Raw genomic sequence first — 27,615 nt, forward strand, 5'->3', positions numbered from 1 at the left:
GCGCATACAATGAATGTATTGATCCTGCCTGAATTTTTTTAATTTTTTTTATTTTATTAGTGAAGAATAAATAGCCACATGTGACGTGACCTTGGCTTTTAAGAAATACCAGTTAAATTTGAAATCCAATTTATTCTGTGTTGTGGACCTCCAGGCATATTTATATTGCAAAGGAGCATCCAGTTTTATCAAAAGCACACTATACAATCAATACTTGTTAACAATGTGGCAGTTAGATGCTGAATTCAATTTTTTTCCCTCTGTTGTTGATTATCAAGCTGTGAAGATTGATGGACGCAATGGGGAGTTTACTTTAGCTGGAAACATTTACAATTTTTGGTAATCATCAGCAGGCAATTTTAGTCTTACACTTAGCTATAGAAGGTTTATATATAAACTTTATCTTATTTTGATTTTCTCCCTCTTTCCCTCCACAGAAAAATTTAAAACAAGTGACCAAAATTCATCTAAAAATCTGTTACTAAAGTCTTACTATAGTATAGCCCCTTTTATGAGCTGTTCGGTAAACATGTCTATAAACATATCTAACCCTAATGCCAAATAGTATATGAGACTCAGAACTGAGTAATATTAATTTAAGATATTAAAGACAAATCACTTTTTTCCTTTTTTTCCCCCACAGTATTCCAGTAGTGAAGTAGCTGGGATCTTTTAAAACCTATGAGCCTAAATGGGTCTGTTATTCTGTAATGCATTTTAAGTACTTATCTTTATTTATTACTTTTCAGTTTGTCTAATAAATGATTGTCAAAAAAAGTCTTGACTTACCTTATATTTTTAGAATGAGTTACAGAGTTTTTAGGTTTTAATTTTAAAATACACACTTTATAATTACTCTTCAAATCTAGAGTTAATATTTATGAATAAAATGAATTTGCACCACGAATGGGTCTCGTGCATGTGACGCAGGAGTGAGTTGTCGTGAGTGCTATAGTGGAGACGGGCCTCATCCTCTAGTTGCTGCTCTCGGATCAATGAGACAAATTCCAAAACAAACAGCCGAAGAGGCTCTTTTCTTTTCCTAAGAAGACTCCATTCACACAAAGCATTTTATCTGAGGCTCACAAAACAGCCCTTTTGAGGGTTCGTCGTTCCCAGTGCTCGAACAAGCGAATCTTCTCGAAAGGTATCTTTTTAATGACCGATCCGCTGTCTGTGCTAAATAATGAGAGTTTCATTATTGTGTTAGCTCAGTTGAGAGCAGCAAAATAAATAATGAGAACTTGTAAGAATGGGTGACCTAACCTTGTTCTTTTTGTCTGGAAATGAATAGAGTGAAAGCAAGGATGCTTGAGGAGCTAACGAACCTGGGCGCTTTGGTTTTCCACAGAAAGCTGCTTTCAAAGACTACTTGATTCTCCTTAATGCAAATGCACCAAAAAACAATACGTTCACATGCCTGCATGAACACGTTAGATGCAAAACAAGACATATTAGTGTGATCTACATAAATGCATTGGTTTACATGTTCTAAGGTGAGGGGAATGAGAGCTATCACATGAACTGTATTTTTTTGTTGTTGTTTATATATGACAGAGTATCTGAGGACGGAAGGTGCTTGTACTGTCAGTGTAATGCAATTAAGAAGACTGCATAATGAGCATTTGGACAGAAGTGACTGCCCCCTTGTGAAAGCATCATGTACTGACAAGCTTAAAACGAGCAAGAGCTTTTGTTTGCCTACATGAAAAATATCATTAAAATTCTTAATTATATCTTGAAGATATTGTGGGAGTACAAAGAAAGAGCTGCTGGACAATAGAAATATCTGAAATATTTGTTGAACCTGGAAAGATCGTAAATGTTTACAATTTGAAGAAGGGGGGGGAAAAAATCAATTAGCATTACATATTCATAAATGTAGAATACAAATAATAATGTAATAATAATTGTATTTTATTGCAATGCACAATAGTGAAAACATCAGTTACTTTAATATTGCATTCAGAAAAAAAGGTGTAGATCATGAAACCCAAACATTTGTTTTGTACTAAAATAGTATTATAAGAGTTAAACAAACACATTCTTTTCTTTGCTGTTGATCTATTTAAAGAAAATTAATGAAAAAAAAAAGACCACACACTACCATAGCTTGCAAAAAACAAACCGTATTTATTACAATGTTTCGGTGAAGTGGCCTTTGCCGGGCATATGTCCGCTGATCTATAATCCTCTTTAGCCCTTGGTTGCCCTTGATGTGTCCCTTGTGCCTCTTGTTTGAACTGTGGCTAGTGGTCCGAGGGCAGCAAAGGTCAGCGAGCAGTCAACCGAAGCCCCCGGGGGACACCGCCCTTTAGATTCCATCACACCAGCACTATCGCTGAAGATACTCCACGTATGAATGAGTGGAAACAGAGAGCAAATACCTGTAAGTGTGTTTCTTTATTATTGGCATTCTAAGTGACTATTCTTTTATATGAAGCAGAGAGCCTTTTCCCTTTAAAGGGATAGTTCACCCAAAAATGAAAATTAGCCTGTTTTACTCACCCTCAAGGCATCTTAGGCATTTCTCTTTCAGACGAACACATTCACAGTTCTATTTGAAATTGTCTTGTCTGTTCCAATCTATCTAATTGTAATGCATCTGAAAGAAGTGTATCCATCCATCATAAAACTACTCCACATGGCTCCAGGGTGTTAATAAAGGCTTTCTTAAGCGAAACGATGCATTAGTTTAAGAAAAATGTTGATTCATAAAGCTTTATAAACTATCATGTCCAGCTTCCGGCTGCTCAAGCATGTGCGTTCACGATAAGTTGGTCGAGCGTATGACGTAGGCATAATGAAAAGCGCAATGTAAGATCAAGAGAAAACTGTGAAGTCTCGTGAGTCTTCACAGCAATTATACAGATTTGTACAGACAGGACAATTTAGAATATAACTCTGAATGTGTTCGTCTGAAAGATGAATGTCAGAAACGTCTAATATGTCTTGAGGGTGAGCAAAACACTCCTTTTTGTGTGAACTATCCCTTTTAAGAATAATAAATGCACAAAATTTGCCTGCGCAAACAATGCATTTGGGTCAATTTGTTAATTATAATACTCTATGCAGTTATAATTGTTTTATGAATTTGTATTTGGTGGAATAGTAGCCTAGTCTTGAAAGGAAACTGTAATTAGCTAAGGATAGCGTGCATTACTTTTGTTTCAGCAATGAATTACTAAATTATGGAGGATAATAAGAGAGAAAAAATGCATGAAAAAAAAAAAACATATAGGATGTGCTTAGTTGCATGTGTTATCAATACAATATGTCTCTGAGAAGACATAAAAAATACAAATAAAAAACTTTGGAAGTTGCTTCATACATGAGATTTATTTCCACAGTCACAGATATGACACGTTTCCAGCGCTGCTCATGCGCTGCTGGTCTTTGTGTGGTCATTGTGATGGTCCCGTACAGAAGTGCTTGTCACTGGGGAGTTGTTACAACTGAAGGCAGTTGCCGGGCGCAGAGCTGCAGGCATGTTCCGTCTTTAGTATCCCAGAAGGCCATAGGAGCTGACTCCACCGTAAGTCACCACTGGTGGTGAAAAACTCATATTGTGTCCTGTGTTTGCTGGCCTGAAAGACAGGGGAAATAAGGGTAAGTCTGTATTAGATTTGAAAGTTTGCAAGGGGCATATTTCAAGTGCGGCGAAGCAGCAATGTGCCGCCATTGTGTGAATGGCCTCTGCTCACTTTGCTAAAGCCTGCCCATTTACCAACAGATTGCCTCTGTTACCTAGCAACAATTTAATTAAGATGCGACATGCAAGGTGGGGCTTTCTCTCTAATATTTTTATTTTTTTCCCAATAAGAATATTTCATATCACATTGTCATAGCTCAAATTCTCTTTGAATGACCTAAATCCCTTTTTAGTCTTGACAATTACAAATAATATAAGTAAGTCTAACCTGGATTTAAACTCATTTAAACATAGTTATTAAAAGTATAATACTTCATACACAAACACACACAAATAACAAATAATCATGAATTGTTTGCATTGCAGGAAAGGGCACAGAAATGATCTGCACACTGCTAAAGCTAAGTGTTATTTATTAATAAAATACCTATACAATAAAGCAGTAACACTTAACAACGATATCCTATTAATTAATGTAGTGCAATACAAAGAACACTGTGTTTATTAATGATTTTTTTTTTTTTTTTTTAATCAACTGTTCATTGCTAGCTCAGGTCCATTTAGTAATATCAACAGAGACTACTTTTGATTTTAATAATGGATTAGTAAATGATGAAATTAACATTAAGATTAACAAATGTTTTAAAAGTATTATTAGTTCATGTTAGCTATGTTAGTTATGGAACGTTATTGTATAGTGCTACCAGTAAGGCTGATTTTTTTTTTTTGTCATATTAATGGATAATGTTAAGCTGCAGTATTTTACAGTCTAATACTCTGTGAACTAATGTAAAATATAACTGTACAGCCAAATTATTCAACACAGCTTTGCCATGAAGGGGTGTGATTTTAATATGGAAAATAAATTGATTTCATAATTGTAATGTCTTCATATTCAAAATTACTCACAGAGTGTCAGTTCCAACAAATCAAACAAGAAAACGTTCTGCCATCGGCATCTTTCTGCCCTAAAAAGGTGATGAATGAGAATTTGAGATCAAGCTCCAGGAATGACAGAAACTCGTTTTAACCAACTGCTTTAGATACCTCATCATCTGCCGGAGGTGTGCGATTCATTATTTGTCTGTCAGTTTGCAGTGTATGAAAACACACTCAGTAGTTTTAGGTGGTTTATAGCAGATGGTGCAAAAACTGTAGATAATATCTGGTCTCCAGTACCATTAAACAAATATTTTCATAATTCAACAACTGACATCTGACAGTTAAACCTGGCTAAATTATATTCATTCATTTGACAGATAAAATTAACAGCAAATAAATCAAAATACTTGACAGGGTGTCTGTTAACATAATGACTTTAGTAGTTCTGCCGCCAAATTTGAGCCTTGACAATAACAGTGACCAGGCAAGCAACACTTGTGATGTGTGTGTGTGTGTGTGTGTGTGTGTGTGTGTGTGTGTGTGTGTGTGTGTGTGTGATTGTGTGTGTGTGTGTGATTGTGGGTTGGTGGGAAAGGGCACATGCAGTTTGATGTGATCGGTTCACACTGCTGTGTGTCTGCTCCTCCAGACACATTGCCAATCTTACAATGGTGACAATAATGAAGGCCCATCCACAATAGTAACGTCCCGGGGCCATATGCTGAGCCTCTTGACACGGGTTCGTTTGCAGGATCATCTGTGGGAAAGCAGGGATAAAGACTACACCAGACATCGAGGGTCACGGGGTCTTTCAAAAGAGGCGACGTGGGCAGGCTCCTATCCAAGTAACTGGTAAAGTAATGCATTCATTTTGAATTTATAAGAAAATATTTAAGTTACTTTTACAAAATAAGTAAAGCCAGATGCTTTTTTTTGCATTTATCGATTGATCATTTATCGATTGAAAGCTCTTCTGTCCCCATGTTGAGAGAAATCTAGAGTAAGATGTTACTTTAGTTCTAAAATAAATGTGAACATGCATTAATTCATCTCACTCACAAAACAATTAATAAAAATAAAACACATTTAGTGTTTTTCAAAATGAATAAAAACAATTTAGAATACGATGCAAACCTGCGATCATTAAATATGTTAAATAATACAAATATCCTTTATTAACCAGTGGCTTTGCTACTGACCTTCAGCAACTATTTTTTGACTAATAAGCAAAAAATAATTCAAGATAAACTAACATTTGTTCTTTTTTTATTGTTGAAGTGCATTGAACTTTCTTCTACTCTACAGACGTGAATTTACTTTTCCTTCAGCCTGAGGCTGTGGTGTGAAAGGGCTTTTACATTTGCAAAAATAGTACTCTTTATATTAAAAAACAAGCAAGCAAGCCCTGTCCAGATTTAAAAAGTAATGCAAAAAATAAAAACATAATGCATTAGTTTCTATAAAAATAACTAAGTAATAATTAGTTACATTTTAGGGAGTCACACAGTAAGGCATTACTTTTAAAAATAACTTTTCCCATCACTGTCTAACAAAACTGCTGAAAAGGGCAGAGGTCATTTTTAGGTGTACTGGCTTATTATTAAAATCATAAAAAATGCATGTTTTTCCTGAACACGGCATTACCACACCAACGTAGCTGCTGATAATTATCAGCCATTGCTCGCCGTGCTATTTTAAGAAAAATAAATAACATCCCTCATCATCTTTCAAAAAAAATTTGCCACGGCCCAAAAACGACTTTCACTATCCCATGCAGTAATTAGCATGCATGCAATGTAGACTGGATGTACGGCTTTGTATGCATGTATACAATTGCACAAAAGATGGATGGCCTTAGGCTGCTCCTCTGTACCCTTCCCCCACACTTCAGCGATCCCGCCTCCCTTCTCTCAATGCTACGCAAATAAGCATCTCGCTCCCAGTACCACATTAATTAGAGTGTACATAACTAGCTGCACCCTCCATTCACACGTTTGTACCCTTTTATTAGCATGACACTGGTTAGCGGCCTGATCTGCTACGGTCTCTTTGGGCCCCTGATTAAAAAGAGGACCCCTCAGAACGCAAATCTCCTGTCCCCTTTCATCCCTGGCCTCATATAACATGGCTCTCTGATCCATGCTGGCACCGCTAACTGTCAAGAGTACCTGTTTGCTTCCTTCTCATCACCGCCGTCCAACCTCGTTCCAGCTTGTGGCTTTCCAAGTGAGAGTAATTGCTGCTTTCACCTGAAAGCCAAGCCGTACAGATTTAACTCTGACGTACGGGTGTCACCCAGGACAAAAGCAAACAAAAGAAAGCGGGTCAACGTTGGCGTCTTTTGTGGGGTCACTTTGACGCTTGAAAATGTCCTCCTGTCATAATCCACTCTGGTTTGAGAGCATTATCCCTATCTGGATTGGATCCCTCTCTCTTTCGCTGAAGGATCCAGACTCAATTGTGATCCCACTATGCAAGCTCAGCTCAACAGGGTCTCCTCCTGTCTTGCTCTGATTTCAAGGTAAAACGTCTCATTAGCTCTGGCCCTTGAAAGACGCCCGCTCCATCTCATATTCAGTTATACATTCCCTTTGAATAGCTTGTGAGAGGCAAGAAGGGAGAGAGAGAAAGAAAGGCAGGGGTGAGAGCTGATCCAGCTACCTGAGAGACAGGGAGGGGAAGGCCTGCTGAGGCCTCTGTAATTTCATGCAATCATTACTGCCTTGTGCCACAGACACATTCGACTGTCATTTATGCCTTACTTGAGGATAAAAGCTCTCTAGAAAAAGGAAAGTAGAATGTGTCTCCACGTTTGTATATTCTTAGTATGCCGGGCAAATGAAAAGGGCTCCGCATTTGATGGTTAAATTGTTTCAAATACTGCTAAAAGGGATTACGGAGCACGCTAGACGCATGCTTTTATAATATTACACTGATTATTTCATTCATTATGGACGCATTTAGGACTATAGTTAAGTGAAGACCCTTTATTCATATCATTAGCAGTAGTAATGTTAGGAAGAGTGGTAATGGCAAGAGAAGGCTATATTATTATGTTATGACTTCCGTTTCTTTAAATCTTCAAAAGCCTTTCTGTTTCTGTAAACCTTTAAAAGCCTATTCCAATTGTTAAAATGCAATCGCTGCTCTTTTCTAAAATCAATGCAAATATATATATATATATATATATATATATATATATATATATATATATATATATATATATATATATATATATATATTTTTTTTTTTTTATTTTTTTTTTTTTTTATTTTTTTTTTTTTGGTCATGTACACCACAGCCACATAATTGCATGTAATTATTTTCTGAAAAGAAAGTGCGTGGGAATTTGTAATAGCTTTCAAATGCTTTGCCCAATTTAAAAAAAAAAAAAAATCATCAACAATGTTTTTACAATAGGCAGGTGGATTAAGACCCTTTCCAAGTCCAAGCCTTAAGGCACCAGAGCATGACTGGAAGCTACTGTGGCCCTGTGCCGCAGTGACTAATGATCAAGCCAGTCCTCACATCTCTGAATAAACTCTCACCGGAGAAAGCTGGCAAGGGCTATCAGAGCAAGAGCAAGAATACAGCAAAATCTACCGAGAACTCTAGAAAACAGAATAGCTCCATTATCCCCCAAACTCAGATTAGAGCTTGCTCTATGCCATGAAAACCAGAGGCTTTTAAAGAACCTTAGTTGCCAAATCCTCTTCTCAGATCCAGAATGGAAAGGTAAATGACAGGAAAACACCTCAACTAGCTCTTTTCCTTTTGACTCCTTGATTTGATTCATCCCACTGTGAGAACTTCTCTCATACCTGAAGGATTTAATAAAAAATACAGCAAAAAAGCAAGATTTTAAAATGATTTCAATTTAAAACAACAGTTTTCTATTTTATTATATTTTAATGTATTCCTGTAATGTCAAAGCTGAATTTTCATCAGCCATCACTCCAGTCTTCAGTGTCACATTATCCTTCTGAAATCATTTTAATATGCTGATTTGCTGCACAAGAAACATGTCTTTTTAATCTTTTGGGGGAAATTGTGATGCATATTTCTTAGGATTCTTTGATGAATGGAAAGGTTAAAAGAACAGCATTTATTTGAAAAATAAATCTTTAGTAAAAATTTTATATTTACGGTCACTTTTGATCAATTGAATGCATTCTTGTTGAATGAAATTATTAATTTATATATATATACACATAATTGTTGTGCAAGATGTAATTCTTGAAATACTATAACTAGGCTACAACTTTCTTTACAAGTTAGAGATGACAAACTCCTCAAAGTCTCGAAGGTCACAAGACACCATTAAGAACTCTTGTTGAATTTGTTTCTGGCCGGAAAAAGTGAAACTGAGAAACACAAATATACATTCAGGAAATTCTGCTTGTTACTTCACTTCATCTCCTGCCTTCTGCTCTTCCCCCGCATTTGCCTCGTGGCTGGTAGAAGAGCTAACATGACAACCAAGTTGACTTGACTTTGAATACCAGACAAAATCTGATATTTCCTGACAGAGAAAGATTAAGTAACAAAATAAACTGTATATACACTGGATATAACAGATAAAGACTACATCTAATCTTACATGCCAGACTGAGATCAATACACTTTTACAGAGAGACGTTACCTGTACGTCAAAGGTATATCTAAATGAGGCCTTTATTGCCCTTTTAGGGGTGAGCGAAATCAAAGATGAGCAAAAGAAAGTGCAGAGACCCAGAAGCAAGGGTTTTCCGCCGCAGGTATCACTTCTTGCCTTGCGGCACACCACAGGGACTAAAATGCTCTGCCCAACCGTACGTGGAATCTGAGCAAGCAAAAGGTGTACTGCGGATTAGCTGCCCACGCCATAGCCGTGGGCAACCTTTGAGATTCACGTGTAGCTGCTTTATCGGCTGTGTTTTCCCTCACACATAGCACAGAAGGGAGTCGCAGTGGAGGAGATGTCCTTCAAAAGTGGATGGTATCAGCAGAATCCAGTCCCACTGAAGGATTTCCCACAGCTTTGTTTCTATGGAGACTTGTATGCTTTCCAAGAAGGCCTGTGAACAACTGAACCGACTTTCTTTCGATTAAAGTACAAATACGCTGAAAGAGTTTTCACTTGTCTCCTAACTGATACCAATATATTGAATAACCAGTGTTACAGTCCCAGATGGGAGGTCTGAGATACAGAAATTCGATATTTTTGCCACCCTTAATTAGCTTCAAATGACAGTCACTGCATCCTCACTACTCTCTCTCTCTCACACACACACACACATATGTACACACACACACTCATAAATACTGTGATTCCCTGCCGAGTGCCTGAGGAGATGAAAGCCATTGCAGCTGCACCCACCTCAGTGTTGTGCAGTGCCTCTCAGGAGGGGCTACCAGCATGACACAAAGCAATAGCGCAAGCCACACACACACACACACACACAGATTCAACTCATAAACATCACGTAGTTAACCCCTCAGGACATCTAAACAAATACATATCTCACAGGTCACCAATTAAATGTATAGGACTAAATGGATTTAATTCAGTCGAGGGTTAGGTCTTTTACTGCACCCAAGACCACCATATGCAGCACTGGGTGGTAACTGATTACATGTAATCTGGATTATGTAAAAAAAAAAAGTACTTGTAATTAAATTGTTACATTTTAAAATACCCTGTAATCAGAATACAGTTATGGATTACATTACATATTATTTACACAATAGCAATAATTTCATTCATAATTTAATGATTCTCCCTAACTCCTCCTTCCGTCTTTTAAATTTTCCCTTATAAAATAACCTACTGCTTATAAACATTCAGAAAATCTTCCAGTTTTGTAGACATTCACACAGAAGTCAGTCATTAGTCAGGTGGCTACACAGCATCGGATGACCACTGGATTTACAAAAATCATTTCAGGTTTAAAAAGTGTACCAACATTGCATCAGCTATAGCATACTTTTACCATGCATTACTTTGGAAGGCTTTTCTATTTTCTTACTCTTTGTATTTTTGTATTAATGGTACAAGATGTTCCTATTTAAATCAATGTGAAAAACGAGATTAGTCAAAAGTAATCTGAAGTGAACTAAAAGAAGTCTGATTATATTTCCTAAAATGTGTAATGTAATGGATTACGTTAACTACACATTTTTCATGTAATTCATAATCAGAAATGGATTACAATTTTTAAATGATTTACCCAGCTCTGTGTTTATGCATAATAAAACAGGATTGTTTAAATCGCAATTAAAACAGGAGTAGTGACGGATCTTTTCTTTCGTACTGTGGTGTAAATAACCGGGGATTATGGGAAAAGAAAAATGTAGCAGGGAGGCTTTGCTCTATGCATCGGTTGTTGATTGACTTGTGGGATGTGGAAGCAGAAGAACATGAACTTGCAGGGGCGGGGCTTAGGTCTAATTGATTAAAGAAGTCCTTCATACATAATCACTGAAAGATGTAATGATGACATTTTCATTCAAAATGAGGTCAATTAAGGTCAATTAAAAACAGAAAGAAAGAAACGTACAAGAAAGAATAAGATAAAATGCATTTAGAAAACTGATGGGATTAACTATTTTTAGTGATGGGCCATCACATTTTCTATATCATGTATTAGACCTATGACTAGCCATATTTAATGTTTGAAAACAGCAATTTTAAACTATAGCCTTATGTCACTAGATTGTGTTGATCTTTAAATCATTGTCACTCACACCATCTTTTAGTCTATCACCATCTATATATTTATCCCACTGGACAGTCTCTGCACTCGACTAATAACATTCAAACTTTTGTCTGGGCAACTCAGTGCCCTTCAGTACTTTGGCTCCATTCATTCTTCTGAACAATCCCTTTAAGGATTGTACCAGCAGGGCCAACAGTGAACGCCCCGGTAATGGTTTGGGAACCTTGGCTGTCTGGATGAATATTTACTCTGTCATCATGGCAGGGTGATGCAGATAAATTTGTCTCCTTTAGCTGCCCATGCTAAAGATGGAATGCAGAATGGAAAGGGGAGGAGGACGTCAGTGAGAAAATGGCTGACAGTGAAGAAATCAATTACTGGACAGAGACAGCTGTGATGCACACTGCAAACTCATGCAGACGAGTAAAACAATGCAGAACAGTAGGAATTTATACAGGACAGCTGTTCTTATATTTATACTGTGTGAATGTTATAAAGAAGAATTCCTTTCTACCTGAAATGTGAAACAAACAATCAACATCTTAAGGGTTGAATTGTTAGAGAAAAGCAAATCAAATATCCAGTGTAACATTATTTAGCTGTTTTGTGTAGCCTGAGATTGACAGATGATGTTAGTATTCACTTTGAGTGTGTTATGTTTTAAAATTACAGTGATATCGAAGGTGGCAATTTCCATTATGGTCACGGTATGGTGTGCTAGAGATCAGGCAGGATTTCGTAGACAAAGAATACAAGAACACTTAAATCCACAAAAGGTAACATCCAAACAGGGTAGGAACACACACAGTGCGCGCACGCGCGCACGCACACACACACACACACACACACACACACACACACACACACACACACACAGGGTTACTAGAACACAAGAGCCAGGAACTAATATAGGGCAGATAACGAGGGGCAGACAGGTGAGCACAATGAAGGACATAACCAAATACAGACACAGAGGGAGAAACCACAATCAACAGTCTACAGGGGTGTGACAGTCCGCCCCCCTTCCGGGAAGGCATGTCGTCGTGCCGTGGGGATGGAGGTGGAATTGGGAGGAGGACAAAGTAGTGGATGTGAAATGGTGATGGGGAAGGCAAATGGCTGACAGGCAGACAAGACAGATGGAGGTTCTGGCGGAGGATGGACTTCCAGCAGGAGGACGACCAACAGAGTCCAGGGAGGTGACAATGGTGGGAGGAGCCAGAGAGAATTGGTTCAGAAGGAGGAGCCAGGCAAGACCCAGGCCACAGCCATGATAGCAGCCCATGGTGGAGCCGATGGAGGGAAAAGCCATGGTGTTGGAAGGGCTGACAACTCCAGGGGGCCGACTGACAGCGTTGGAGAAGGTAGTGGATGAGCCCATGGTAGAGACAGAGAGCCGATGAGCCAGGGTTACAGCGAGGATCCAGAGGGCCAAAGCAGAGTAGATGCCGCCGACGATTGAGGCAGAGACAGGGATCATGAAGGCTGTGGTGGAGCCAGAGGGACAAAGGACTGAGGGAAAGGAGCAGCCTGACAGAGCCTGAGGGATGGCGGGATGAGGCAGAGCTGAAGAAGTGGAGTCCCGAGGGCGGTGGATTGTCGACGACTGATCAAGGTGGAGCCAAAGGGAAAATGGAACCTGGTGCAGCTTTTGGACTGATGGGCCATGGTGGAGACGAGGGAGCTAGGAGCCATGGTGGAGCCGCTGAGGTGACAGGCCGAGGTGGAGACGAGGGATCCATAAGCAATGATTGCCGATGGAGACTGGCAGAACCGCAGTGATCCCACTGCACAGATGGTGGGCTGAGGGTGAGCAAAGGGGCAGACAGGAAGCAGTGGCAAAGTGGCAGATGATGGCAGGGCTGAGGTAGCCCTGAGGTAGAGTTTAGTGGCAGCTCACCCTCAGTGGTAGTGCAGTTGGTGGGGCTTTCCTCCAAGCCCTCGTATTCCCTTGCATCTGCCACTGATGCACACTCTTTTGCTGGCTCTCACACATGGACAGATGGGTCCAGTTTAAGCTCCGAGGCGATCCTCAGCTCTGTCGCTCTCTCCTGCGATGGCTCATCGGTCACGTTGGGTTCTGGGTTTCCTTCTGCGGTCGGCTCTGGCTTAGGCTCCACGCAACTCTTCAACAGTTTTACCCTAATTTCCAATAAGGCCATGCTTTTTCTACCTTTGTGCTTTTTATCACTCCATTTTTTACACTCAAGCAGTCAAAGAGACACCCCTCCTCAGTGCACTGATTACAGACCCTGAATGCCTTTAAAGGGGCAGGAAGCTGGAAAATAACCACTTGCTGTCCTGGGCAACTCCACCACTCCTTGTATATGCAGTTTCCATTCAAAAACTTAAGCAGCAAGGCAGGCTCACGCCCCAGATCTGTCATCCACCAAGCACCAACCCTTACTGGGTCAAACCTCTCTTTGAGAGAAAATCAATTGACTGATGGATGCCTGAAATGTAGTAGGGAAGTGACCCAAAGTGTCCCAGGAGACCACCTTTTTGGCTTTATGTTAGCAGAGATTAGCAACACAGAGATTAAATATTTATTTAAACGTATTTGCATTGTTGATGAGGATCTGCTGTTTCAGAATTGATCAAGGAAAATCAGGTGTTACTTACAAACTAACTGTGCGTTCTACTCCAAATATTTCACACAGTTCTAAGAATAAAACAGTTTTCCCCCTCATTAAACACAGCCTGCTTAATGCCACCATCTAATATATCCAAGACAGTTTTTATGATGGATCATTTATAATGATCATGAACTGAACTCTTGTCCCTGTAAACAGTCCTCGTCATTTAAATTTTGACCTATGGGATTTCAACCATTCTACTTGCCCTGCCCTCTATATGATACTACATCAGTATATGGTAAAATGCCACATTTTTGATTGGAAGGGAGGGGATTTGAGAATGATGGGCTTGACCAGTTCATCATCAATCACTTAAGTGGTCACTAACAATATGACCTTCAGCCGGAGAGCTTGTCAGTTGTCATAGACTCACTGTGGGAAAGACATGACCTGTCATTTGGGTGAACTTGGACTTAAGTAGAGAATGCTACAGAAGAAACCCAACTCATATATTGATACGCTATTAATACTGATCATTATATATTTTCTTACAGTTGAACTGAATACAGTCACACACCACAGTGTAGTTTCAGTTTTCAATTGATCACTACATTTGTTACAATACTGAATTTCAGAATTTTGGTTTAAAACAAACACATTCAAACTCCCAACGGGCGTGATTCAGTGACCATCTCATTAGTAAGACATCCCTAACACGTGGCCACCAGGGTCATATTGTGAGAACATACACAATTTGTTTGTGGTCAGCTCTCAGAACAGACAATAGATCTTGTGTTTCCTAAAACCCCATGAGGGCCTTCTATCTAGGAGCTTGTTTGAGCATGAACACAGGCCTGGTCAAAGATGGGAAGGGTCACAGTCTTTAACAACCTTAACCTATGACCTTTTCCCAAAGGACCTTCCCCATAGGCCAAATAACATGGTCATAGAAGGTTGATTGAGACATAGAATATTTGATGAAGAACTAGAAGAGAATGGTAATATTTATTTTTCATATGGAGTATTCAATTATGGATTCAAACCTTTTAAAGAATATATATTTTTAGCAAAGCACTTAGTTTACCCCAGTTTGGCATAAAATTATTCAAAGCTTTTGAGATTATAGTTTAGATCATTCTCATGAAGGGCAAGCGATCCTCAAGGTGAGGTTCATGGTGCATGAAGAGGATAAAGCATGTTAATTAGACATTTGACTTTATTGGAATGCATCTTATTAATGATGACCTAATAAAGTCTGTACACCTCAAAACTCATGAAAGATATTCTGCCTGGCTCAAGGATAATGGTAAAACCTGCATGTTGTCGAACGGTGGGAAGGTGGGTCACATTCATTTCTGGGCAAGATTTCTGGCCTAATGGCTGATGCAGAACTTATGATGTGTGATATTAAAATGAATTGTGAACTATAAAATTATAGCATGGAACAGTCACAAACATTGTAGAAAGAGACCTGAATTGTAGCTGTCCCGAAAAAGCCATCTCAAAGTAAAACATGTTAAAATAGTCTTTGTTCCAAACATGGCACACTTGATTGGCCCTCCAGGTCTACTTTAACATAACAATATTCTCAGTAAGACTGATGGACTTTTGCCCCGACCTGAGATTTTGGGCCTCTCGACTGAATAAGTACAGCTGCAGGGGCAGTTGACGTTGGCGCCTGGGCCTCTGAATAATCCTGTGCATATCCCCACAGTCCCTTTTCACACTATACCCCAGCTCTTTCCCCTTCCCTGGATTCCTCCCACTGTCCTCCAAACCCTGACTGTGCACCGGCAGGTAAGGACTCCGTTCAGCCCGCCACTCACACTCCAGGGTGACAGATTAGAACACATCCACCCGCCGCCTGCTTTCATCCTTTGCCAGTACTCGGGTAGGGGGCTCGTCCGGAATAGGACCGCTTTCTCCTCCGGCCCCTCCCCCCTTCTCGTCTTACCTCGAGGAGGTGGCTTGGGGTGTGGGGTGGGAGCCAAACCAAGCGGCATGAAAAGGAGGGTAATGGGGGAGGGGCACCGAGAAAAGCTGGGGAGAAAAAGAACGAACATTGTCCTTTTCAAATGGATGGGAAACGATTCAGTGGGATTTGCTGGCAATTATACGGTGCAGGGCTAATCAATTCAGACTATTCTGACCGTGGAGTGGACTGATCCGATAGAACAAAAGATCGGTCAGCAGGAGAGGTACCTGAGAAATGGGTCCGCTCGGTGTAAGTAGCATGGGGCAACACCTCCCCCCTCCCGAACTGCACCAGAGCATATGGACTGGCTATGAACTTATTAGCCAGCGGATTAAGGGGTAAAAGCAAGGGCTCACGGGGACATCGCAAGCCCCTTTCACTTCAGCACTCAGGGGTCTTGCCACTAATAATAAGATGATGATACCATTAAAAAGCCCTAAAACATATTCCTGGTGAAAGCACACATACTATAAGTGGGGTGGTGCTTTATCATGTGCCATCCGTGCTCAAAATACAACCCACAAAATCCTTATCCCGCTAATAAGAGGGATCAGATTGCCCAGTATATTCATGAGCAGATCCCTCACACAAGGAGTCACTTGTGGACTTTGATGTGATGATGCCTGTGACAGGTGATCTTTGGTCCTTTCATGCCTGTCAGCATGGCTCCATGCCCTCAACAACCTCTCATCACCTAGAGACAGTCAGCAACCTGCTTCAATGGGCTTGAGGGACCCTGAAGAGGCTCAATCTTGTGCCTACACAAGATGAGGCTCTACCTGGTTACACATGGCTCCAACACAGGGTGAGTTTTGTCATCATCTCAGCATGAAGGGGATAAACTATCAGTCCTTTCTTACCAAAAACTAAGGACCCTGTAGTATGCATGGAACTGTAACCACCTGGTGCTGATTGCAAGCCATGGAAAATGGACCTAAAAGACCAAAAAGACACTAACATAGAAGACATCTAGAGGCGGACAACACTTTGAGACTTTATTGAGACTTAAACAATAAGTCTTAAACATTATTGTCCATCTTTTTTTGTGGTGCCTCCTACTCTGTTGTGAGACTCTGTCTAAACTGTTTTGTCTTCACTCTCCCTCTAATGTCTCCTTCTTTCTCTCGACCTTTCTTTAAACAAACATGAAATGCAAGAGGATTTTGAGCTTTATAGTGGAGAATTTTAAATTGTGTGTATGTTTTGTTTTGTTTTTTTGTTTTTTTTACCATGGCAAGGAGGTCAACTTCCTTGAGGATTCTTTACAGAAGAGCTGAGAGGTTGCTCTTTAATGAGAAGGCATCTCAACAGGGCTTCGAAAGCCTCAGTCATTCCTCATCTGCTTGTCACATGATGCTGGGGTTATCAACTTCAGAGGCCTGCATCTTCACTGGTATCTCTCGAAACTTCAAGGGGAATCAGAGAGTATACCTCTCTTGCTCGTAAACATAAAGACAACGCGGTTCCTCCACTTCCCTTGCCACATGTACACAGGATGAAAACGGATGATGGCCTTGCTGTCTCAAATTGAAGTAAAAGACCTCTGTATGATCAGTGATGTCATTTCATTGCAATTTTTTATGTATTGTTTTTGCTCGAGTTTCTGCACATTGAAGTCTTTCTATAGAATCCTTTCAAAGGCCTTTCTTTGACAAAAGAGTCATGGATAGTACAGAGCTCTATGGTGTGTCTCTGCATAATTGAAAGGCTCTATTGACTGGTGAATTCAAGAACTAACTGTTAACAGCTAAGCCCACTATAGCATGTTATTATAATGAAGACAAAGATGCTTAGCTGGCAGAGAGCCACATCCATTCTAGTCTGGCTATATTAACTTAGCTAAATCAAGTTAAATCCTATCCTCTGTCTACAAGTCTTTCAGCTCAACCCATCAGTAATGACATGGACATACTGCATTTAGTATATCTAAAGCCATTTCATCCATCTTGAATGCTATTGTACAATGTACAGTGACCCGTGTCCAGTAAGGTCACAGATATTTGGGTATGTGACCGTGTTCCATTGCGGAAGGTTTGGGGGCTACTGGAAGAAAAAAAGTTGTTGACACCCCGACACGCTCACACCGTGACGGACACACTGAGAACTTCTGCCTTCCCCCCTTTTTCTTCCTGGTGCTGTCAGCCTGGGTCAGTCGGCTGTCAATGTGGCTATGTTTGTGTGAAGTGCCGTGGCATCACGCCTGCCTGTCAGTGTGTGATAGCACGCCTGGAGGTGACCACAGGGTTGTGCCAACCTCATCTCTCACCCCTCTGGTAGCACTTGACTTCTCCATGGGTTTTTCAGTCAGATCACCACTTAAAAAAACGAGAGAGATTGGCAAATTATTCAGAGCTGCTGTCTGAAAAATGTACCTAAATTATGATGTAATTCTCATAGTGGTGCAAATTATGAGATTATATCACAGAATAATGACTCAAATGTTGGTCAACAACACATAAAGCTCTTTCATGTATGGCCTCACAAGGACTTGACACTTATTGTTAATAGACTAATATTCCCATAATACTATTTACTTGCATTGCCTTATTTAATTGCAGAATTAGGGTTAAGGAGAAAATGAGGAATAAAATGTTAAAGATCTTGGTTTTTGCTACCGCATGTTATTATTGTATTGTATTGTTGCCAATATGATATTGTAATATTTAGCATTTATTATTGTGTGCATTTATTATTAAATATATTAATACATGGTTATTCATTAATTGATATTTTAGTTGAATGGAGCATAGATTTACTCATTTGATTTATTTCTTTATTTTGTTTTTTTGTTGAATTTTCCCAATACTTCACATTAAGGATCCCTCGATGATATCAGTGAGTATTAAATTGTAAATGTTGAATTTATGCTAAGTAATCACGGAGGGGTAAAAAAGAGATTACAACAAAAATGCGAGAAAAAAATATCCAAACCTAATAAAAAATTACAGACTATATAACTTATAAATGCATTGCTTTAAATTCATTTTACACTGGTCACTGGGGTTATTCCATGCAATTAAATATTAAATACACATGAGGTATTTGCTCATTTATGAAAAACCATAAATGCCCATTTTTAATGGGAGTATATACTGTATACACAATTTTAAGAAACACCACCAAACATAATTAAACGTATACTGATATAAATTGGTTAAAATTTAGAAAAAGAGTGATACAGAGGCAACAGTAGAGTACTGATCAAAGCCTCAATGTTTATAATTGTCATGGATGCAGGATGTCAATCCTGAAGAACAGAAGCATCTACATCTACATATAGGCTACTCTACCTTCTTTATTTTTGCTCCCACACACGCAGTCAATTACGGGTTCCCATGTCACTCACCGACACCAAACACTGCATGGAGGATGAGGCGAAAAATTCTTATTTGAAGTTTAGCCCTCATTTGAATGACAAAAAGGAGGCCTGCTAACAGTTAACACACCGATAATAGAATACATTTGCACACATTTATATGCACCAGAAATTAAAAGTCTCGGAAACAAAACAGCAATTCACGACAAACCACTAATTCAAAAAGTCTGATGACAAACAACAGTGTGAACAGTTCTGTAATTTTTCTGTGTTTCTTGTAGGCTACTGTTAATACAACAAGGGGGGAAAATAGCATACACTGAATGAAATCAGCTAACATAGTCTAGAGAAACAGGCAGACAATGACAGGCAGACATTTAAAATAAAAGTTAAAAAAAAGAAGAAAAAAAGCAGTCTGTAAATTAATCAGCAAGCAAACTATTACATTAAAGCATACAAGATATCTCTCTCTCTCTCTGTAACATGCTCACTACACACAAGAAACAAAAGCTAATTGAAGCGTAGGCCTACTGTCAAAAGGGTTTGAAATTTTAAGAGGGGCTCATACAGCTTTTGTTGATTTAGGTTTTGCACCATCTATCAATGGGTTCACAGGAAGAGGTTTAATCAGGTAGGAAACCCGGACAGAAAGAGGTGGGACGGGGTATTGTGTTGGTGTGAAAGCAGAACCAAAAAGGGGCGTCTTTTCACGTTTCTTTACTTTCACCTGCTGGGATCCATTTGGTCTCTTTCAGACGCGAAAGGGGTGAATGCAGGGAATAAAGAAAGACAGAAGAGTAGCCTATAAAGGCCAATAGCTTAATCAACAGCCACTTGTAGTCCATAGTACTAAACTCGACTGTCAGCTTAGTCCATACTTGCTCAGGTAGACTAGTCAAAAATACACACACGCACGAACACTCATAAATATATATATATATATACTTTCTCGGGTATAGCTTTAAATATTTTGTGTTAAATATGTTGGAAAGCATAGGGGGAACATTTAGAGATGTTATAAAATCACTCACATCAGGGGAATTTTTTAAATTACGTTCGCCTAGTCAAACAACGAGATCATTGCGCCATCTAGGGGTGGAATTGGGAACCAACTGCAGCTTTTTTAAATAATTAAAACGTGTTATGAAATGTATAGATTACATATACGTATAGTCCACGTTATCTAATTTTGTAGTCATGTTTTTATTTTGTAAATAATTGTAACCATATTAACACATCCTTAAAGGAAAAACAAAACCAAAAATAAGGAATGTGAAACAAATTCAGATTTCCCACGGTAAAGAATCAGCTCTGTTTTAAGGGATTAAGAATGTTTTACCATTAGGTTTCCAGTATAGTCTATTACGAAAAAATCATTTTGGAACTAATGACCACAAGGGGGCTATTTGCAGTTTGATACAGTCTAATTAAAGTCAGATCCACACAGAGGCACACACATTTCATACACACACAGCTCAAATATTATTATGGAAACTACATTTTAAATTATAAAAAACTGCATTCTGTATAAAATAAAAATATGCAGATCAAGTGGAATTTTTGTAGGGAAAATTTATTTTATTTTTTATTTTCATTTATTTTCTGCTTTGACGTGAATGTAAGGAAATGGCAAATCATGATTTGGCGTTTCACAGTTATCTGATGGCATCATAGTGTTCAGAATAGCCCATAATTCCATATTTTCCATACAAACCAAATTTGTTGTTGTTTCTTTGTTTCGTTTTCCCCACCACCTTTCTGAAATAATTTACTGTACGATAATGCTTTGGCCCTTTCTCCCCCCAGAAACAACTTTCAGAAATTCTTTTAATAAAATAATACATTTTCAATGGCATATTTTTCATCTCTCAGTGTAAGTACACCCTTCTTACCCTAGGATGACCACACTGTCATTTTAAACACTCTCAATGCAGGAAAATAACATTTTTACATGTGAAAGCCACATAAATAACACATTTGATGCTCTGGATGCCTGACCATAAGAAACCCATTTCAAAACATACCATGGACAATATACAGACACACTCTCACAACACACACACACACACACACACACACACATACGGCGGGGTCAGAAACCCAGAACATTGTGAAGACAGGTCATACATTACTCAGCCAGGTTTGTACATGCATCTATTCCTTGAGAGCGCACTGGCTATTTGGAGAGCTACGGACAAGGCACTTTGATAAAAGGGTCATTCTGCAGGCTTTGCGGGGGCTGTGTACTGTGAAGGATTGGATTTTCACATGAATGCTTGCACTCTCAGGCTGCCCGTCCTCTTCTCCGTCCACACTAAGATAGCATTTGAATGGCAGATCTCAATTTCTGATTGCTGTCTGATTATCTATTCACCTTCAGCTTTATTGACAGAATAAGAGTGGTCAGAATTCAGATTCAGACGTACAGGAGTGTCCATATTTTCTTTGTCACTTCAGTAGTGAGGAAAAATAATAAATTGCTTATAAAAATAAAAAATCTGTAATAAATTAATAACTTAATGGCATAGTTCACCTCAAAAATGGCATTGTTTATTTGCCCTCATGTTGTTACAAACCTTTATGACTTTCTTTCGTCTGATCTGAGGAAGACAAAATATATTTTGGATTTGTGTGTGTGTGTGTGTGTGTGTGTGTGTGTGTGTGTTCCACAGGAGATAAAAGGTCATTCAGGTTTGGAACGACATCAGGGTGAGTAAATGATATGACACAGTTTTCAGTTTTACTGAATTGTTCCTTTAAGACAAACTGATAAATTCTTAATTAGTTACAGCCTCCCGTAATAATTGTCCAATCAAATCAAGTCACCTTTACTTCTTTAACACTTTATGACACAATACAGATTGTGTAAAAGCAGCCTCACAAAGATACACAGGAGACTAGCAGAATCAGTTATATGAACTTGGGGACACAATTCAGATTCTGCTGTAAAGACAATAGTGTGATTGTTTAGCTGAAGTCAGCTAAGTGCTGGTTTAATTCCTTGTGAAGTTTATTATACAAAAGGCAAAAATGTCATTGAATTGTTTTTTTTTTATAACTAAGTGTAACCAGTTTTGAAACTTAAAGTCGGCATCGTAGTATGGTATTGTACAGCTGGAAATGCACTGAAAACAAGAAGCAAATAGGATGCAATATTAAGCTGAGGAATCTAGACAGAGCCCAATTAGAGAGAGATGGTTAGAACAGGACCTGTGGGGTGTGTGTGTGTGTGTGTGTGTGTGTGTGTGGAACTGATGGGGGAAGGGTGCCCGATGCCAACCTGAGACATTTTGATCTCCACACTTGGATTCACAGGCATACATTACTCCGCTGGCAGACTAATATGCTTCCACACACACGCATAAACACACACACAATTGGTCATTGCAGGCAACATGATCTGGGTGGCAACACCGTCAACACTGTGCATGGTGTTATGACGCCATCTTCTCTAGTGCAATCGCCTTTGTCGCAATGAGGACCACAAGCCAATAGCATCCTTCTATCCTCCAAAACACGTTACAGGAATAATCGTCGTGTTTCTGACAAATGCATTTTCAAAATAGTTTGGTTTTGTAAATATAACACTTCCAATGAGTCGAAGGCTACGTCTGACAGAAATCGTCAACGGTTTTTCAACCTGAAATTGTAAGTAAGCTATGAATATATTACATCCCTTGATCATGGCGCAGTGCCAGCCAGTCTGCAAGCAGAATAGAGATTTGATGAGGTCATGTGATTTAGTAGCTGTTTGCTTCATGGAGAGAGCTGCACTTGTCCATATTGTAGCAGCTAATATCACAACAGCCCTCCGTCGGTGTCCATGGCAACGGGCGACAGAAAATGAGAGGAGGAAATTAAATCATGCTGTCATGGGGGTGCATGCATTAATTTTGCATAAAGAGTGGATGATATGTGAACGCCTGGGCTTGCCTTTGTTCAGTGCCAGTGTCTGGTACACATCCAAATATTAAAAAGCCCAAACCAAAAACTGGGGTTTAAAAGCAGTTCAAAAGAAAAATAAATACTAAATATTAATCATTGTCAACATAAATGTAAATTTGACTGCTGGAAAAAGGGGTTTTCAGAGTAGGATTTTATTTTTTTCAACAAAAGATCAATGAAATATTATGGATTTACAATATTTAAATTATAAAAAGACATAGGTTTATTTACTATTTTGTCTAAATAAAATTAAAACAAAGAAAAAAACAATGTTTTAAATGTGCATTTAGGCATCACTTCAGTGCAAAATTTGATATTACATATTGATCAAAATAAATAAATGTACCTTTGCTTTAAATTTAACTTCATCTAAATATAAAAATAATAAAACTGATATATGAAACAATATATAATAAAAAATCCAATAAATTGTCTAAAAAAGAAAAAAAAACAATAATAATAATAATAATAATAATAATAAAACAATTATGAAGAGGAATATTATGCTCAACATTTTACAAAAGAGCTCCAAGATATTGCACTACTGGCTACAAATTTACATAAATCACATTTCCATAATATCTTCCAGCATATTGCACAGAACTTAGTGAGTTTTGGTTCTCTATAGAGTCTATATACTGTGGTGTTAAGTTGATAAAGGCCACAACGGAACGTCTGAATGGATGTCCTCGTTACATGCATGAGCCATTATGTAGTACTTGTAGCTTATAGACAATCTTTTTGATGGGTAACATTGACTGACATTATGCAGGTAAATTACTCTGGAAGGTTCTTCCCAGTATGGATCATATTGCATCTAACAGAAATAAAGGGTCAATGCCACGATATTGCTCTTTCAAGATGACCCGAGCATATACTTGTTAAAAAAAGCCCCGACATACACTTTCAATATGTGCATAAAACATACTTCAGCCTGAATGCAACATAACGAGTTTATTATTTGCTCAGACCTCAACAAGGAGCCTCAGCACAACAATCTTTGACTTTTTGCCTTACAAATCCGGGCACGAAGGGACACGGTGACAGCTGTTCATCACCACGACAGTAATATAAGACATTTCTATCTCTCCACACCATCAATTTAACAAGCCTGGACATTGATTTATTCATAACCATCAGTATGCACCATTTTTTCCAAATTACAGAGAGGGAATATTGACAAAATATAGATAAAGATAAACTGAGGCACTGTGGACAGTGTCAGACACAGCTGATTTCTTTCCAACCTGTTTTAAACAACAGTACCCAAAGACATCAGCTGATAACTAAAGTCATCTGCCAGAATATATTCACAATTTAAGGATACTCACTCATCTCCACCTGCATTAAATACCAATACAGACAAAATGTCAAACTGTAAATTTCTTGGCACCCTAAAGCCCACATTTCCAGGCTAAAGGCAGTGCTGACAGCGGCTATCAGCTGCTGCGTGACAAACAGATCATGCAAATGACCTCTGATGGATTCAGAAGTGGGAATCTTACAGTATCTGTCCATACCTGTGCTACATGGAAATGAGATTTTAATTCAACCACACCACCTGATAACGACAAAACACTGACCGAGGGTCTGAGAAGCTGCCATCAAAGAAACATTTGTATATTAGGTATCTTCTCGTGATCCATCACTTCACCAGTTTTTGCATCTTCCCAGCTGCCTATAAGGCAGAGCTTGGATCTCATCAATAATGCAGTGAAACATCATGTTTATGCAATCCACACAATGACAGAGCACTAGTACATGATAGTGATTGTAGCCACACACATAAGCAAACTACAGCCTGTGCCCACTCAAAAGCATGAAAAAAGACAGTTATTTAGGTAGGCTACAAACACATATATCACCCCAAAACAACAGCAGGAGACTAGAGAGTGTAAAAAGGCAGTACATACTCACCTTTTGATTCGGTTTTATGCAGGTTCTTATCGCTTCATGGTAGCACAACACACAGGAAAAATAACTGTAGTGCCATGGTGATATGCAAATTAATGGATCGCGCTGAATACAAGGACATTTATTATTCATAAATTACTCATGTTTATGCAAATTAGGTTACACAGCCCTACTCAAATAGGTGGTTGGTAATTTATTCGGTCTTGCTTCATACGCTTCAGTGGCTTTTTAAAAAGATAAATGTTTGGTCTAACTGTTTTTCCATATTTTATATCTATATATATATATATATATATATCTCTATATATATATATATATATATATATATATATAAATGTCAAATCAACAGATTTTTTTATCAAAAGCTTTTATTTTAAAATAAAAAAATTGTAAAAATTAAAAAATAAAATAAAGTCAGTAATTTAACAGTGTTTAGACCAACATCGTTGAACAATTTAAGCACTTACAATAATGTAACACACATTAACGCTGCAAATCAAAAAACTGGGTTAAAAATAATAATAATAATATCAATAGGTAACAGAACCACATTTCGAACATATGAGAATGTTAAAACAAACACTTGGCGCCCCCATGTGGTCATCTGAGAGAGAGCCCGTGCTGCACCTGTCCCGTTATGATTAGGATGAAATAAACACGGTTATATTTACACACATAATGGACCAGTCTCTAAAACTGTACAACGCACTGAAGTCCCAGAATGTTATGCTTGAGATCCGCTGTGCGTTGCTAGGGCCACAGATCTTCTCAAAACAGTGCTAACCTCTTTTTCAAACTGATGAAGAAGTTTAAAGTCGCAGAATCCTCTGTACAGTAACCCGGTGGCCAGTGTTTTCATAGCCTCCTTCATTTGCCACAGTGAAGGTACGGTGACCGTGTGTAAATCCCCGTTGAGCTCTGCCGTGACAGCTGTCGGTTCGAGTTTGGGGATGTCCAGATCCGTTAGTGCGTCGCTTTCATCGCTCGATTGGTCCGTTGTGCTCTCATCAGATTGTTGGCTATCTTGATCAGACGCACTTCTGTCCTCAGTTTGGTCGCTTTGGGGATTTTCTGAACACTGTTTGAACTCGAACGGCTCTCCTACAACTTTCCCACGGGTTTTAGATCGGTTGAGCCAGTCTGAGTTTGCTCGAAAGTTACGGTACCCCATCGACCGAGCCAACCGAGTCGCTTCTGAACGAATCATTTGGTCTGTAACAGTACCGCTCTCTCGAGAATGATCGATCCATCTCCGAGGCCCCGCTTCAAGTTGTCGCGTCTTTGTAGATGTGAAATCTATCCTTGGTACCAATTGTGCCTCCGTCTTATTATCCGAAGATTGGTTATTTCGGTCGATCTGGAACATCGCTCGTACGATTCCCTCTCGAGTTTTAAAGCGGGTGAACCATTGTGAGTTCGCTCTGAAGTTACGGAAACCCACAGTCCTGGCCAACCGAGCCGCTTTTGAACGAATCGTCGATTCATCTACGCTGATGCCGCTCTCGCGAGAATGATCGATCCACCGCCACATTGCAGCTTCGATTCGATGAGTCTTTTTGGCTGTAAGATTGGTTTTAGGTTTGTTACCGGATTTGGGCTCTTTTGGTGCATCTCCCGTTTTTCGGTCGACCTGGAACATCTTTCGTATTACGGTCTCCCGTGTTTTGAAGATTGTCAACCACTCTGTTGTTGCCCTGAAATTACAGAGGCCCATTTCTGTAGCCATCAGAGTGGCTTTTTTACGAATCGTTGAGTCATCAACTGTAATTCCGTTCTCACGAGAAGTGTCGATCCACCTCCAGAGTGCATCTTCTAACTTTACTCGAGGCGTCTTGCGAGTTGGAAAGACAGTCATGGGAAGGTTAGCCTTGGCATTTTTAATATTCCTTCTTCGGAGCCAGATGAAAAGCAGCTGGCTTGAGATGTTCAGCAGACGCGCTGCAGCGCTTTGGGACATTGGAGGAAGCTGGTCATATTTATCGAGGATACGCTTTCTTTCCTGGATTGATCTGCGGCAATATTTCCTCGTGGCCATGTTTTTCTTCTCTGAGAAAGCGATGGAGATTTGAACTCTGGCGGCGATTCTTTTAAGTTGGATCTTTTCAGTGAATCAGTTGAACCTGTTCGGTCAGAAAGATTCGGACACGAATCAGACTGAATTGAGCAGTGCTGAAATTTGACAAATAAAACTAAAATGTGTGTATGGCGTGACTATGTATGAGAGTTATACTTGACAAGTTATACGAGTACGAATCATTCACGGTTTATAATTGTATTTGTTCAAATTCAATAAATTAAGTCTTAATGTCTTAAAAACAAGTAATTAAGAAACAAATAATAAAGACCTTTATAAAACGATGTCATGTGTGGTTATAAATGGCTCTAACTGGACGTTTTAATGGGTGTGAAGATGAGCCTTAGCACAAACTCTGGTTCTGGAAGGCCTCTATCCTACAGAGATCCAAACAAGCTCCAAAACTTCTGACTGGAAGTTTCTAGTAATCCTGGAGACCTTGATTAGATGATCCAGGTGTGTTTAATTGACAGGAAACACTGCAGGCAAGGTTTTTTTTTTACGGTGTTTTTTTCGGAGTAGTGGAAAAAAAAAACACCCAAAAGACACTGTTAAGTGTTTCTTTTCTAGCACTTTATCTATC

General features: G+C 39.0%; 1 protein-coding gene and 1 long non-coding RNA gene across 3 annotated transcripts; both read right to left on the reverse strand.

Annotated features, from left to right (window-relative positions):
- Positions 1-554: 554 nt before the first annotated feature.
- On the reverse strand, positions 555-25,211 carry LOC113049052 (uncharacterized). Of its 2 annotated transcripts, XR_003276569.1 has the most exons (3): positions 24,962-25,211; positions 3,332-3,587; positions 555-2,341 (listed from the first exon to the last, which is right to left on the reverse strand). It is a non-coding gene; the product is annotated as an uncharacterized LOC113049052 (long non-coding RNA). The 2 variants fall into 2 exon arrangements; XR_003276568.1 differs by lacking the exon at positions 555-2,341 and having other exon boundaries at positions 3,323-3,587.
- A 139-nt stretch (positions 25,212-25,350) lies between these two features.
- On the reverse strand, positions 25,351-27,459 carry LOC113049053 (uncharacterized). Its single transcript, XM_026211082.1, has 2 exons — positions 27,304-27,459; positions 25,351-27,078 (listed from the first exon to the last, which is right to left on the reverse strand). Exon 2 carries the CDS (start codon positions 26,991-26,993, stop codon positions 25,683-25,685), a length of 1,311 nt encoding a protein of 436 aa, XP_026066867.1. The 5' UTR covers positions 26,994-27,078; positions 27,304-27,459; the 3' UTR covers positions 25,351-25,682.
- Between the last annotated feature and the right edge of the window lie 156 nt (positions 27,460-27,615).

The sequence above is a fragment of the Carassius auratus genome, chromosome 30, assembly GCF_003368295.1.
Source record: "Carassius auratus strain Wakin chromosome 30, ASM336829v1, whole genome shotgun sequence".
Lineage (NCBI taxonomy): Eukaryota > Metazoa > Chordata > Actinopteri > Cypriniformes > Cyprinidae > Carassius > Carassius auratus.

What these genes read in the sequence shown, in the direction of transcription:
- LOC113049053 (XM_026211082.1), bottom strand. Translation starts at nt 26,993, where the DNA reads ATGGCCACGAGGAAATATTGCCGCAGATCAATCCAGGAAAGAAAGCGT.